This window comes from Apostichopus japonicus, chromosome 12, assembly GCF_037975245.1.
Source record: "Apostichopus japonicus isolate 1M-3 chromosome 12, ASM3797524v1, whole genome shotgun sequence".
Taxonomy (NCBI): domain Eukaryota; kingdom Metazoa; phylum Echinodermata; class Holothuroidea; order Aspidochirotida; family Stichopodidae; genus Apostichopus; species Apostichopus japonicus.
The window spans coordinates 32,794,873-32,810,680 of record NC_092572.1 but is presented as its reverse complement, the minus strand read 5'-3'; the positions used below and the strand labels follow the sequence as shown (position 1 = coordinate 32,810,680).

The 15,808-nt window shown below is 38.0% G+C and overlaps 2 protein-coding genes across 3 annotated transcripts in view; both read right to left on the bottom strand.

The window, feature by feature from the left end:
• LOC139977739 (uncharacterized) overlaps positions 1-15,808 on the bottom strand; it is a 292,233-nt gene that overhangs the window by 233,480 nt on the left and 42,945 nt on the right. The window lies entirely within an intron of this gene.
• The window catches only part of LOC139977725 (uncharacterized), a 173,024-nt gene continuing 157,605 nt past the window's right edge, over positions 390-15,808 (bottom strand). Inside the window, exons 35-38 of the mRNA XM_071987243.1 lie at positions 5,385-5,622; positions 4,651-4,876; positions 2,637-2,801; positions 390-1,411 (exon numbers count right to left, since the gene is read on the bottom strand). Of these exons, the coding sequence (XP_071843344.1) occupies positions 5,389-5,622 (234 nt within the window). The 3' untranslated portion in view covers positions 390-1,411; positions 2,637-2,801; positions 4,651-4,876; positions 5,385-5,388. The remainder of the gene's footprint in view (positions 1,412-2,636; positions 2,802-4,650; positions 4,877-5,384; positions 5,623-15,808) is intronic.

Sequence of the window (15,808 nt, the reverse complement as noted above, 5' to 3'; positions counted from 1 at the left end):
ATTTTGTTAACCTGATTATATGAGCACATATAAAGTTATAAAGTTACATAAATTACAACCAAGACTTTAACCAAAAAGTAGCATTGCTATTATCAAGATAAAACAGTCGGGAAATCTTTAGAAAAGCTTAGAAAACCTCATTACACAGAAATGTCAAACATGCAGTTGAGTGGTTTAGATGGGGTAATTAGACACATCCTTTAGCCTACAAGACCACGCCAGGTTGTGCTGTTTTATTGACATCAAGGAACCATTGATTTCTACTATATCATCAGCGATATTGCAATGCAGTTAAGTTGACTTTTGCAAAGTGACTTTCACCTTCTATTATGGTTCATAGTTAATATACCATGAAATACAACATTCAATGTTGCTGAGTGTGTAGCAAGGAATAAGCCAACATTACATATCGCTGATTGTCCTACTTATGTCCATTTCCAAAATACGTAAGCAACTTCCGTATTCATACCATTAGAAAAAAAACACAACTCTGCTTTGAACTGAAATGACCTTTGGCCCCATTTCCCACTCATTACTGAAACAAGGCAAACGTTTTATCATACAAAACCTATTGTGACTGGAAGACTACTTCTAAAGTATTGCTTTTGTTGTACACTCCAAACAGTTATCAATAAAGTAACATGTCCAAATATACTTCACCCATATACAAATACAATATTACCATACACTGAAATAAACCTTGACCTTATCATCCAGCAGGAAATTATTTCTGTCAATTGTGATTGACAGAGTAAATCATTATGATAAAACACTGTGATAATCCTTGAGTGCTGTTTAAGGGAGCTCGGGAAGAAAGATCTGGTTGAGCGAACCAATGGCATGTGGTACTTCATCAACTTTGTTTTCACATAACATCATACTCAAGGTTGTAGCTTGCAGGTAGAGTAGGTCTTAGACCTGTCTGCTGATAATAACTTTTGGTCAAAATAGCAGAGCTGGTTCCTTTAAAGTAGCAGTACTCTAGTGCCACAGATGTTGTACCAAAGTTGGTGCCCCCAGCTAGGTTAGTACACATTGCACCACTTGGATTATTTCTCAGGCATAGACAGGATGAACGCTTGAAGTACTTTCCTTTAGATATAAAGTTTGTGTCTTTGCTACAACAGTGTACATCTTCTTCAAAGCTTATATAAAGATAGCTTTAAGCGAACCGTATATACACACTTTGTCTATTGACCTCAAAGTTACAACAAATTTGGGTATCAAGTTAATTTTCAGTACTGTGATAGATCACCGAGTCCATGACTAACAATTCTGATGTCATACTTGTCTCAATCTCTTAACGAGCATCCTTGGAGCAAAACTTTAGAAATGATAGGTCTGGTCTGTTGGATGGTCTGGCCTTCAAGTTGACACGTTGCTCTCCTGATTGTCTCGAATTCAAAACTGTCTATGGAAAAGAAGAAACCAGTTTTAAAAAAGTCATTTATTTCAAATCGATTAATTTCACAGTTTCTTGTCAGTTTGGTTTCAGTTTTTATTTAGTGATTATTCATTTCTATGTTGAATTATACATCTAGTACAAAGTAAAACATTTATTAAGATAGGCTTAAGATAAACACATTTAATTTGTAAGATTAAACTACACATTTATAATAAGAATGATCACGGTTGGTCCATCATCAGAGCTTCACTGCAGAGAAAACGATCTTTTTTATCTGAGGTTGGTTATTTAGTACATCTATTGCAGCCAATTCCAAATATATTAAACCATTTTCACTATTGTATTAATATTGGAACAAAGAATAGAAAGTATGACACCATCATTCCAATGATGGATTTCCAACTTAATTATCGAACTGCCCTGGAAAAGGATTTTAGTTCAGAAAATGACCTGTCACGTAGATACAGATTACCAAGTCTGTTTCTATATCCTGATTCTTAACTTTATAATTATATATTTATTTTGTCATTGCAGACTGTCTGATGCAGAGAAGATGCTCAACACAATCCAGGGAGGTCCACTAGTTTAGGGTATTTTGTGGCTGGAGTTTTCTTTCGAGTTTAACCCCTCTGTGGAGACGACACTCACTAGGTGGGCTCTAGTTTGGAAGGCTGTACCCTGTGGAGGGTGGTGCCAGGTCTGGGATAGCCAATCTGCACAAGCTTTTAACGCCATAGTCTTCTGTTTACTTTTCCAAATTGCCAAACAAAAGTTACTATCTGTTTTGCCTACCCTTATTCAAGTCCATCTACATTTCCATAATGATATCAGTTTTCCACAAACATTTAACCTACCAGAAGGTCAACCTGGATCACATTCCTTCACACCCAATCAATATATGTTTACTGTTTACTTGCTATTTCTGACTATCTGACTTGAGACTGATTTCAGATATATACTAACTGGTATCAAAACACCAATCAAATCCAGACTGCTAACTTAATACAAAGTAAATAAAAAAGGTTGCAGCATAAGTTCAAGAGAAAACGAAATTATAAACTTATTCCCACATTTTAAATGGATATTGAGGTCACAAACAATGTTAAATCTATATGAAAATTTAAAAAATTAAAAACTGTTACATATTTGGTTAATTGCAAAAAATCATTTCAATTTCTTGTCCCTCAATCAAGATATGGCTGATTAATTCACTTGACTGATTGTAACTTACTTTGACTGGCTGAACCCTTGATTCTTCCCTGGAGTGGCGGTACCACTGCGATGTCAAATATTCTTCAAAAGCTCTCCTCGTTAAAATCTTCGTAGAGATATATCCTTTGAAATCTGATATATTTTCTGAATGTCTTCATTTTTAGATAAAAACGATATTTTTCCTCTGTAGAAAAAGGGAGTTAAACATTGTATAACAAGAAAAAAAGGAAGATTCTAGCTAAATTTCAATTTCATCATCATAAATTCAGCTGTAAGCAGCCTGTATTTACACAAAAATACCTCACAAATGTCATATTCTGGTGATACAAAGGGCTACAAGAATGTGTTATGAACCTAAAGACGCAGAAAATTTGTATATCAACTAAAGTATATCAACTTGAAATATTGCTTTAATAGTTCCTATTATTCCTATGTATTGCATTTCTGTCATGTAGTCTTATTTTCTTAGTACAGAAATGGATTGATATCAGTCCAGTGTAAGTAACAAGTCACTAGGTGGGGGGGGGGGTCAATATACATGTTAGAAATCAGAGAAATATAAATAAAAACACAGCAAGCTTCATTTACTTGGTTGAGTGCATATCTAGAACCAGAACGTAAACATTCCATAGTTCCTTGCTGCTGCTCATTGATTAACAGGGAACATTCTAAGTATGTAATAATGAAGCATCCCCTGAAGTTATGTGTACAAATTGTTGTTACCAAAATAATGCTAGCCAGGGCTCTTTATATCTATGAATGAACCATGCATTGTATTAGCACACATCAACATGTGTCTGCTACCTACAAATATCACTGATCCAGTTTTGAAGATCAAACATATGATTTCTACATAAGTAACTGCAATTTGAAAAATAATCCTCATCCGGTACTCATCATTAGTCATGACATGAGCACAGAAAACAATTACGTTCAACTACTCACTAAAAATTGTAATGGTCAATAATTGCCTTGTGAAGTTATTAATCATACACATTTGTAACCGTAATATTGTTAAGCCACACCTCCTCAAAAATACAGACATCATATTGGAACCCACATTGCCATTTGTAGGCAACCTACCAATAACATACTCATGTTTGAACTTGAAGAAACTGTGACTCATGATTGTCAAGTTATTACAATTGGAATATTTTGCTGTTTCATCCTATGACCTCATTAATATTCATGATATGAGCAACAACATCAATAGGATTCATCAACTCATTGTGGACCACCCACCCATCAAGTATGACATTCATCAATCATTCCCTTGTGAAGTTATCATGCATACAAACTAAAGAGTCACACACACCCATACACAGAGGCCGACCTGACTACAAAGGTTCTTTTGATTTCGGCAAGGAGCCAAAAACAGTATCTGCCAAAAAAACATACATTTCATATGATACTTCTTTTTTGGATTTTTGGTCTCGGATATTACTAGTGACTCAATTACTGCACAATGTTTTCATGAAGTGCAGTAAATAGTACTACAGATATTATGACAGCTGTTTACATATGTAACCAAAGTTACATTACCACATTCATTATATCATGCAAGGAATTCACTCAAGTAAATTAGGGAAATATAATAGTTCTGGATATCTGACAAATCTATGAATAGATAACATACCATATGAGATGCTGACGTTCATACTGTCATACCATTCAGTCATACTGTCAACTATGATATGATATTCTGTTAACATTAGAATGGGTAAGCGCACTTATAGCGTTGGCTAAGATGGTAGTTGATTATAAATGTAAGTCTCTTATTCTAAATTGATGTATGTTATTAATATTAGTTTAAAAGCTGAAATTAACAAAAATCCAAGTAGGAATTAAAAAAATCTGCAACTATAAATTAATTTAATTGCTTTAAGAGAATTCTGAGTTTTGCGTGTTTCTTGACATGGTTCATTGAAATATAATTTGTATGTTCATATCAATTGAAGGGAGCAATGATCAGCTCACATATAGCTTCATATATTAGGTATTATGTACAGTTACAATGTTTGAAATATACTTACTTCTACATAACATATTTCCATTCCACAAGAATCTGTCAACGCGTTGTCAAGAACACTACACATTGCCTCACTGAAAGTCACTTTCACATTCATTCCTCCAAGAAAAGAGGAAAACTGGAGAACATTCTGACAAACAGAACAGTTTGGCTGGAGATTTCTACCTCTGTTAGTTGGCAAAGCACTTGCCTGGATCTCAACAATCACCAGTTATCATTTTGGATAGTGGCTAAAAAGGAAGAAAAGAGTTTAGTAAAATGAAATTTGATGTTCAAAAGGTTCTATATGCAAATGGCCCAAAAACTTCTTAATACAGATATTTTTTGTTTAAAAAATAAGCACCCATGAAGAAAGCTTTCCGGCACTGAAATTTAAACAAAAAAAGTATATCCTACACAGAGATGACAAATACAAGATAGTCACAACAATGAGTGATATTTTGTAGTTGAGGATGATACTAGGTGTCTTACATAGGCAGCAGCTTTGTAAGTTTACAGTGAAAAGATGTATGATTAGATTACCTGGAACACTGAAATTTGATTCCATCTGTCCACTTCATTTAATGGGAAAGTGGTGATATTGAGTTTCTCAACAGTTTATTTGCTGTTTAATTTTGCAGAAGGAAATCAAATTTACTGTACATGTATCTGTAACAGGAAGTAATAATGTATGAAACAGTTATGTAATTAATTTCTAAGTTCCTTTGAGGTATTTATATAATTACATTAAATACTTACCTTGCTAATACAGCTTCTCTTGCAGGTCTGTGCGTCCAGCTGCTTTCAAAGCCTCTCCCAGTACTCTGTATGTGGCTTGACCTCCAATTCTCCTTTTCCAAGTCAACAACATCTGATAAACAGTTTCCTTGTGTCCCTGGTTGGTATAATCTCTCTCAAGGTTATAAAGCTTTGAGTCATCTAGTCCAAGATTTCTACCTACAGCTTTCCATTCATTTTGAATTTCCTCCGAGAGATCCTGTAATATGATCAGAGTTTATGCATATTGAGTGTTATCTGAGTAGAACATACACAAACTATTTCTATCGGGTCCACTGTCTAAGTATTTAATAATTTTTGATGCATTCATTACAGAGTGAAGTAAAAGTTACCTCAATCATATATATATATATATATATATATATATATATATATATATATATATATATATATATATATATATATATATATATATATATATATATATATATATATATATATATATATATATATATATATATATATATATATATATATATATATATATATATATATATATCTATATATATATATATATATATATATACATATATATATATATACACACACACACAATATACAGAAGGTGTCAGTTATCGTATACTTTGTAAGTGAAAAATTATTGGAACATGATTGAGGTAACTTTTACTTCCCTTAACCTTTGAACATAAAAAGTGTTCTTGGACTCAAGAAGTATATTGAAGCATTCCATTTTGAGTAGAGAGCTTACACAAGTTTTCAGACTTTAACCTCTGTTGACCTCAAATGGCATTTGAACTTAAAATACAAAATGTTTCCTCTACTCAATAACATGCATCCTTGTGCTACATATGGATTTCATCCAACTTCTACTTTGTGAGTTGTTTACAAGGCTTTTGGACTTTGACTTTGGCAAGGAATCAAGGAATCAAAAAATGAAATAACAATTGTCAAATGGTGCATTCAGAGGCATACTCAGGCTATAATTTAGGTCATCATAAATAGCTCAAAATGGAAGGTTGGGGTAACAAAAAATTACAAATTCAAAATTTCTCCCCAATGTTTGTGGTAGGGGCCTGAACCTTTATGGGAGGGATAGAAATCATAGTTTTGTGTTCTCATACTCAGCCCAGCTCTAGCATAGTAATGTGTACTCATACTCAGCCCTGTTATGGCATAGTAATGTGTACTCAAACTTAGTCGTTCTAGCATAGTTATGTGTACTCATACTCAGCCCAGTTCTAGCATAGTAATGTGTTCTCATATAAGTCCTGTTATGGCATAGTAATGTGTACTCAAACTCAGTCGTTCTAGCATAGTTATGTGTACTCATACTCAGCCCTGTTCTACCATAGTTATGTGTACTCATACTCAGCCCTGTTCTAGCATAGTTATGTGTTCTCATACTCAGTCCTGTTCTAGCATAGATATGTGCTCATACTCAGTCCTGAACTAGCATAGTTATGTGATCTCATACTCAGCCCTGTTCTACCATAGTTATGTGTACTCATACTCAGCCCTGTTCTAGCATAGTTATGTGTTCTCATACTCAGTCCTGTTGTAGCATAGTTTTGTGTACTCATACTCAGCCCAGTTCTAGCATAGTAATGTGTTCTCATCTAAGTCCTGTTATGGCATAGTTATGTGTACTCATACTCAGCCCTGTTCTACCATAGTTATGTGTACTCATACTCAGCCCTGTTCTACCATAGTTAAGTGTTCTCATACTCAGTCTTGTTCTAGCATACTTATGTGTTCTCATACTCAGCCCTGTTCTACCATAGTTATGTGTTCTCATACTCAGCCCTGTTCTACCATAGTTATGTGTTCTCATACTCAGCCATTTTCTAGCATAGGTATGTGTTCTCATACTCAGCCTTGTTCTAGCATAGTTATGTGTTCTCATACTCAGCCCTGTTCTACCATAGTTATGTGTTCTCATACTCAGTCTTGCTCTAGCATAGTTATGTGTACTCATACTCAGCCCTGTTCTAGCATAGTTTTGTGTACTCGTACTCAGCCCTGTTCTAGCATAGTTATGTGTTCTCATACTCAGCCCTGTTCTAGCATAGTTATGTGTACTCATACTCAGCCTTGTTCTAGCATAGTTATGTGTTCTCATACTCAGCCCTGTTCTAGCATAGTTATGTGTACTCATACTCAGCCATGTGCCAGCATAGGTATGTGTACTGATACCCAGCCCTGTTCTAGCATAGTTATGTGTTCTCATACTCAGCCATGTTCTAGCATAGGTATGTGTACTGATACCCAGCCTTGTTCTAGCATAGTTATGTGTACTCATACCCAGTCCTGTTCTAGCATAGTTATGTGTTCTCATACTCAGCCCTGTTCTAGCATAGTTATGTGTTCTCATAATAATGTTCTAGCATAGGTATGTGTACTGATACCCAGCCTTGTTCTAGCATAGTTATGTGTACTCATACTCAGCCCTGTTCTAGCATAGTTATGTGTTCTCATACTCAGCCCTGTTCTAGCATAGTTATGTGTTCTCATACTCAGCCATGTTCTAGCATAGGTATGTGTACTCATACTCAGCCTTGTTCTAGCATAGTTATGTGTACTCGTACTCAGCCCTGTTCTAGCATAGTTATGTGTTCTCATACTCAGCCCTGTTCTAGCATAGTTATGTGTACTCATACTCAGCCTTGTTCTAGCATAGTTATGTGTTCTCATACTCAGCCCTGTTCTAGCATAGTTATGTGTACTCATACTCAGCCATGTGCCAGCATAGGTATGTGTACTGATACCCAGCCCTGTTCTAGCATAGTTATGTGTTCTCATACTCAGCCATGTTCTAGCATAGGTATGTGTACTGATACCCAGCCTTGTTCTAGCATAGTTATGTGTACTCATACCCAGCCCTGTTCTAGCATAGTTATGTGTTCTCATACTCAGCCCTGTTCTAGCATAGTTATGTGTTCTCATAATAATGTTCTAGCATAGGTATGTGTACTGATACCCAGCCTTGTTCTAGCATAGTTATGTGTACTCATACTCAGCCCTGTTCTAGCATAGTTATGTGTTCTCATACTCAGCCCTGTTCTAGCATAGTTATGTGTTCTCATACTCAGCCAAGTTCTAGCATAGTTATGTGTACTCATACTCAGCCCTGTTCTAGCATAGTTATGTGTACTGATACCCAGCCCTGTTCTAGCAAAGTTATGGGTTCTCATACTCAGCCCTGTTCTACCATAGTTATGTGTACTCATACTCAGCCGTTCTAGCATAGTTATGTGTTCTCATAATCAGTCCTGTTCTAGCATAGTTATGTGTACTCATACTCAGTCCTGAACTAGCATAGTTATGTGTTCTCATACTCAGCCCTGTTCTACCATAGTTATGTGTACTCATACTCAGCCGTTCTAGCATAGTTATGTGTTCTCATACTCAGCCCTACTCTAGCATAGTTATGTGTACTCATAGTCAGCCCTGTTCTAGCATAGTTATGTGTTCTCATACTCAGTCCTGTTCTAGCATAGTTTTGTGTACTCATACTCAGCCCTGTTCTAGCATAGTTATGTGTACTCATACTCAGCCATGTGCCAGCATAGGTATGTGTACTGATACCCAGCCCTGTTCTAGCATAGTTATGTGTTCTCATACTCAGCCATGTTCTAGCATAGGTATGTGTACTAATACCCAGCCTTGTTCTAGCATAGTTATGTGTACTGATACCCAGCCTTGTTCTAGAATAGTTATGTGTACTCATACTCAGCCCTGTTCTAGCATAGTTATGTGTTCTCATACTCAGCCCTGTTCTAGCATAGTTATGTGTTCTCATACTCAGCCATGTTCTAGCATAGGTATGTGTACTCATACTCAGCCTTGTTCTAGCATAGTTATGTGTACTCGTACTCAGCCCTGTTCTAGCATAGTTATGTGTTCTCATACTCAGCCCTGTTCTAGCATAGTTATGTGTACTCATACTCAGCCCTGTTCTACCATAGTTATGTGTACTCATACTCAGCCGTTCTAGCATAGTTATGTGTTCTCATACTCAGCCCTACTCTAGCATAGTTATGTGTACTCATAGTCAGCCCTGTTCTAGCATAGTTATGTGTTCTCATACTCAGTCCTGTTCTAGCATAGTTTTGTGTACTCATACTCAGCCCTGTTCTAGCATAGTTATGTGTACTCATACTCAGCCATGTGCCAGCATAGGTATGTGTACTGATACCCAGCCCTGTTCTAGCATAGTTATGTGTTCTCATACTCAGCCATGTTCTAGCATAGGTATGTGTACTGATACCCAGCCTTGTTCTAGCATAGTTATGTGTACTCATACCCAGCCCTGTTCTAGCATAGTTATGTGTTCTCATACTCAGCCCTGTTCTAGCATAGTTATGTGTTCTCATAATAATGTTCTAGCATAGGTATGTGTACTGATACCCAGCCTTGTTCTAGCATAGTTATGTGTACTCATACTCAGCCCTGTTCTAGCATAGTTATTTGTTCTCATACTCAGCCCTGTTCTAGCATAGTTATGTGTTCTCATACTCAGCCATGTTCTAGCATAGGTATGTGTACTCATACTCAGCCTTGTTCTAGCATAGTTATGTGTACTCATACTCAGCCCTGTTCTACCATAGTTATGTGTACTCATACTCAGCCCTGTTCTACCATAGTTAAGTGTTCTCATACTCAGTCTTGTTCTAGCATACTTATGTGTTCTCATACTCAGCCCTGTTCTACCATAGTTATGTGTTCTCATACTCAGCCCTGTTCTACCATAGTTATGTGTTCTCATACTCAGCCATTTTCTAGCATAGGTATGTGTTCTCATACTCAGCCTTGTTCTAGCATAGTTATGTGTTCTCATACTCAGCCCTGTTCTACCATAGTTATGTGTTCTCATACTCAGTCTTGCTCTAGCATAGTTATGTGTACTCATACTCAGCCCTGTTCTAGCATAGTTTTGTGTACTCGTACTCAGCCCTGTTCTAGCATAGTTATGTGTTCTCATACTCAGCCCTGTTCTAGCATAGTTATGTGTACTCATACTCAGCCTTGTTCTAGCATAGTTATGTGTTCTCATACTCAGCCCTGTTCTAGCATAGTTATGTGTACTCATACTCAGCCATGTGCCAGCATAGGTATGTGTACTGATACCCAGCCCTGTTCTAGCATAGTTATGTGTTCTCATACTCAGCCATGTTCTAGCATAGGTATGTGTACTGATACCCAGCCTTGTTCTAGCATAGTTATGTGTACTCATACCCAGTCCTGTTCTAGCATAGTTATGTGTTCTCATACTCAGCCCTGTTCTAGCATAGTTATGTGTTCTCATAATAATGTTCTAGCATAGGTATGTGTACTGATACCCAGCCTTGTTCTAGCATAGTTATGTGTACTCATACTCAGCCCTGTTCTAGCATAGTTATGTGTTCTCATACTCAGCCCTGTTCTAGCATAGTTATGTGTTCTCATACTCAGCCATGTTCTAGCATAGGTATGTGTACTCATACTCAGCCTTGTTCTAGCATAGTTATGTGTACTCGTACTCAGCCCTGTTCTAGCATAGTTATGTGTTCTCATACTCAGCCCTGTTCTAGCATAGTTATGTGTACTCATACTCAGCCTTGTTCTAGCATAGTTATGTGTTCTCATACTCAGCCCTGTTCTAGCATAGTTATGTGTACTCATACTCAGCCATGTGCCAGCATAGGTATGTGTACTGATACCCAGCCCTGTTCTAGCATAGTTATGTGTTCTCATACTCAGCCATGTTCTAGCATAGGTATGTGTACTGATACCCAGCCTTGTTCTAGCATAGTTATGTGTACTCATACCCAGCCCTGTTCTAGCATAGTTATGTGTTCTCATACTCAGCCCTGTTCTAGCATAGTTATGTGTTCTCATAATAATGTTCTAGCATAGGTATGTGTACTGATACCCAGCCTTGTTCTAGCATAGTTATGTGTACTCATACTCAGCCCTGTTCTAGCATAGTTATGTGTTCTCATACTCAGCCCTGTTCTAGCATAGTTATGTGTTCTCATACTCAGCCAAGTTCTAGCATAGTTATGTGTACTCATACTCAGCCCTGTTCTAGCATAGTTATGTGTACTGATACCCAGCCCTGTTCTAGCAAAGTTATGGGTTCTCATACTCAGCCCTGTTCTACCATAGTTATGTGTACTCATACTCAGCCCTGTTCTAGCATAGTTATGTGTTCTCATAATCAGTCCTGTTCTAGCATAGTTATGTGTACTCATACTCAGTCCTGAACTAGCATAGTTATGTGTTCTCATACTCAGCCCTGTTCTACCATAGTTATGTGTACTCATACTCAGCCGTTCTAGCATAGTTATGTGTTCTCATACTCAGCCCTACTCTAGCATAGTTATGTGTACTCATAGTCAGCCCTGTTCTAGCATAGTTATGTGTTCTCATACTCAGTCCTGTTCTAGCATAGTTTTGTGTACTCATACTCAGCCCTGTTCTAGCATAGTTATGTGTACTCATACTCAGCCATGTGCCAGCATAGGTATGTGTACTGATACCCAGCCCTGTTCTAGCATAGTTATGTGTTCTCATACTCAGCCATGTTCTAGCATAGGTATGTGTACTAATACCCAGCCTTGTTCTAGCATAGTTATGTGTACTGATACCCAGCCTTGTTCTAGAATAGTTATGTGTACTCATACTCAGCCCTGTTCTAGCATAGTTATGTGTTCTCATACTCAGCCCTGTTCTAGCATAGTTATGTGTTCTCATACTCAGCCATGTTCTAGCATAGGTATGTGTTCTCATACTCAGCCCTGTTCTAGCATAGTTATGTGTACTCATACTCAGCCTTGTTCTAGCATAGTTATGTGTTCTCATACTCAGCCCTGTTCTAGCATAGTTATGTGTACTCATACTCAGCCATGTGCCAGCATAGGTATGTGTACTGATACCCAGCCCTGTTCTAGCATAGTTATGTGTTCTCATACTCAGCCATGTTCTAGCATAGGTATGTGTACTGATACCCAGCCTTGTTCTAGCATAGTTATGTGTACTCATACCCAGCCCTGTTCTAGCATAGTTATGTGTTCTCATACTCAGCCCTGTTCTAGCATAGTTATGTGTTCTCATAATAATGTTCTAGCATAGGTATGTGTACTGATACCCAGCCTTGTTCTAGCATAGTTATGTGTACTCATACTCAGCCCTGTTCTAGCATAGTTATGTGTTCTCATACTCAGCCCTGTTCTAGCATAGTTATGTGTTCTCATACTCAGCCAAGTTCTAGCATAGTTATGTGTACTCATACTCAGCCCTGTTCTAGCATAGTTATGTGTACTGATACCCAGCCCTGTTCTAGCAAAGTTATGGGTTCTCATACTCAGCCCTGTTCTACCATAGTTATGTGTACTCATACTCAGCCCTGTTCTAGCATAGTTATGTGTTCTCATAATCAGTCCTGTTCTAGCATAGTTATGTGTACTCATACTCAGTCCTGAACTAGCATAGTTATGTGTTCTCATACTCAGCCCTGTTCTACCATAGTTATGTGTACTCATACTCAGCCGTTCTAGCATAGTTATGTGTTCTCATACTCAGCCCTACTCTAGCATAGTTATGTGTACTCATAGTCAGCCCTGTTCTAGCATAGTTATGTGTTCTCATACTCAGTCCTGTTCTAGCATAGTTTTGTGTACTCATACTCAGCCCTGTTCTAGCATAGTTATGTGTACTCATACTCAGCCATGTGCCAGCATAGGTATGTGTACTGATACCCAGCCCTGTTCTAGCATAGTTATGTGTTCTCATACTCAGCCATGTTCTAGCATAGGTATGTGTACTAATACCCAGCCTTGTTCTAGCATAGTTATGTGTACTGATACCCAGCCTTGTTCTAGAATAGTTATGTGTACTCATACTCAGCCCTGTTCTAGCATAGTTATGTGTTCTCATACTCAGCCCTGTTCTAGCATAGTTATGTGTTCTCATACTCAGCCATGTTCTAGCATAGGTATGTGTACTCATACTCAGCCTTGTTCTAGCATAGTTATGTGTACTCGTACTCAGCCCTGTTCTAGCATAGTTATGTGTTCTCATACTCAGCCCTGTTCTAGCATAGTTATGTGTACTCATACTCAGCCCTGTTCTACCATAGTTATGTGTACTCATACTCAGCCGTTCTAGCATAGTTATGTGTTCTCATACTCAGCCCTACTCTAGCATAGTTATGTGTACTCATAGTCAGCCCTGTTCTAGCATAGTTATGTGTTCTCATACTCAGTCCTGTTCTAGCATAGTTTTGTGTACTCATACTCAGCCCTGTTCTAGCATAGTTATGTGTACTCATACTCAGCCATGTGCCAGCATAGGTATGTGTACTGATACCCAGCCCTGTTCTAGCATAGTTATGTGTTCTCATACTCAGCCATGTTCTAGCATAGGTATGTGTACTGATACCCAGCCTTGTTCTAGCATAGTTATGTGTACTCATACCCAGCCCTGTTCTAGCATAGTTATGTGTTCTCATACTCAGCCCTGTTCTAGCATAGTTATGTGTTCTCATAATAATGTTCTAGCATAGGTATGTGTACTGATACCCAGCCTTGTTCTAGCATAGTTATGTGTACTCATACTCAGCCCTGTTCTAGCATAGTTATGTGTTCTCATACTCAGCCATGTTCTAGCATAGGTATGTGTACTCATACTCAGCCTTGTTCTAGCATAGTTATGTGTACTCATACTCAGCCCTGTTCTACCATAGTTATGTGTACTCATACTCAGCCCTGTTCTACCATAGTTAAGTGTTCTCATACTCAGTCTTGTTCTAGCATACTTATGTGTTCTCATACTCAGCCCTGTTCTACCATAGTTATGTGTTCTCATACTCAGCCCTGTTCTACCATAGTTATGTGTTCTCATACTCAGCCATTTTCTAGCATAGGTATGTGTTCTCATACTCAGCCTTGTTCTAGCATAGTTATGTGTTCTCATACTCAGCCCTGTTCTACCATAGTTATGTGTTCTCATACTCAGTCTTGCTCTAGCATAGTTATGTGTACTCATACTCAGCCCTGTTCTAGCATAGTTTTGTGTACTCGTACTCAGCCCTGTTCTAGCATAGTTATGTGTTCTCATACTCAGCCCTGTTCTAGCATAGTTATGTGTACTCATACTCAGCCTTGTTCTAGCATAGTTATGTGTTCTCATACTCAGCCCTGTTCTAGCATAGTTATGTGTACTCATACTCAGCCATGTGCCAGCATAGGTATGTGTACTGATACCCAGCCCTGTTCTAGCATAGTTATGTGTTCTCATACTCAGCCATGTTCTAGCATAGGTATGTGTACTGATACCCAGCCTTGTTCTAGCATAGTTATGTGTACTCATACCCAGTCCTGTTCTAGCATAGTTATGTGTTCTCATACTCAGCCCTGTTCTAGCATAGTTATGTGTTCTCATAATAATGTTCTAGCATAGGTATGTGTACTGATACCCAGCCTTGTTCTAGCATAGTTATGTGTACTCATACTCAGCCCTGTTCTAGCATAGTTATGTGTTCTCATACTCAGCCCTGTTCTAGCATAGTTATGTGTTCTCATACTCAGCCATGTTCTAGCATAGGTATGTGTACTCATACTCAGCCTTGTTCTAGCATAGTTATGTGTACTCGTACTCAGCCCTGTTCTAGCATAGTTATGTGTTCTCATACTCAGCCCTGTTCTAGCAAAGTTATGTGTACTCATACTCAGCCTTGTTCTAGCATAGTTATGTGTTCTCATACTCAGCCCTGTTCTAGCATAGTTATGTGTACTCATACTCAGCCATGTGCCAGCATAGGTATGTGTACTGATACCCAGCCCTGTTCTAGCATAGTTATGTGTTCTCATACTCAGCCATGTTCTAGCATAGGTATGTGTACTGATACCCAGCCTTGTTCTAGCATAGTTATGTGTACTCATACCCAGCCCTGTTCTAGCATAGTTATGTGTTCTCATACTCAGCCCTGTTCTAGCATAGTTATGTGTTCTCATAATAATGTTCTAGCATAGGTATGTGTACTGATACCCAGCCTTGTTCTAGCATAGTTATGTGTACTCATACTCAGCCCTGTTCTAGCATAGTTATGTGTTCTCATACTCAGCCCTGTTCTAGCATAGTTATGTGTTCTCATACTCAGCCAAGTTCTAGCATAGTTATGTGTACTCATACTCAGCCCTGTTCTAGCATAGTTATGTGTACTGATACCCAGCCCTGTTCTAGCAAAGTTATGGGTTCTCATACTCAGCCCTGTTCTACCATAGTTATGTGTACTCATACTCAGCCCTGTTCTAGCATAGTTATGTGTTCTCATAATCAGTCCTGTTCTAGCATAGTTATGTGTACTCATACTCAGTCCTGAACTAGCATAGTTATGTGTTCTCATACTCAGCCCTGTTCTACCATAGTTATGTGTACTCATA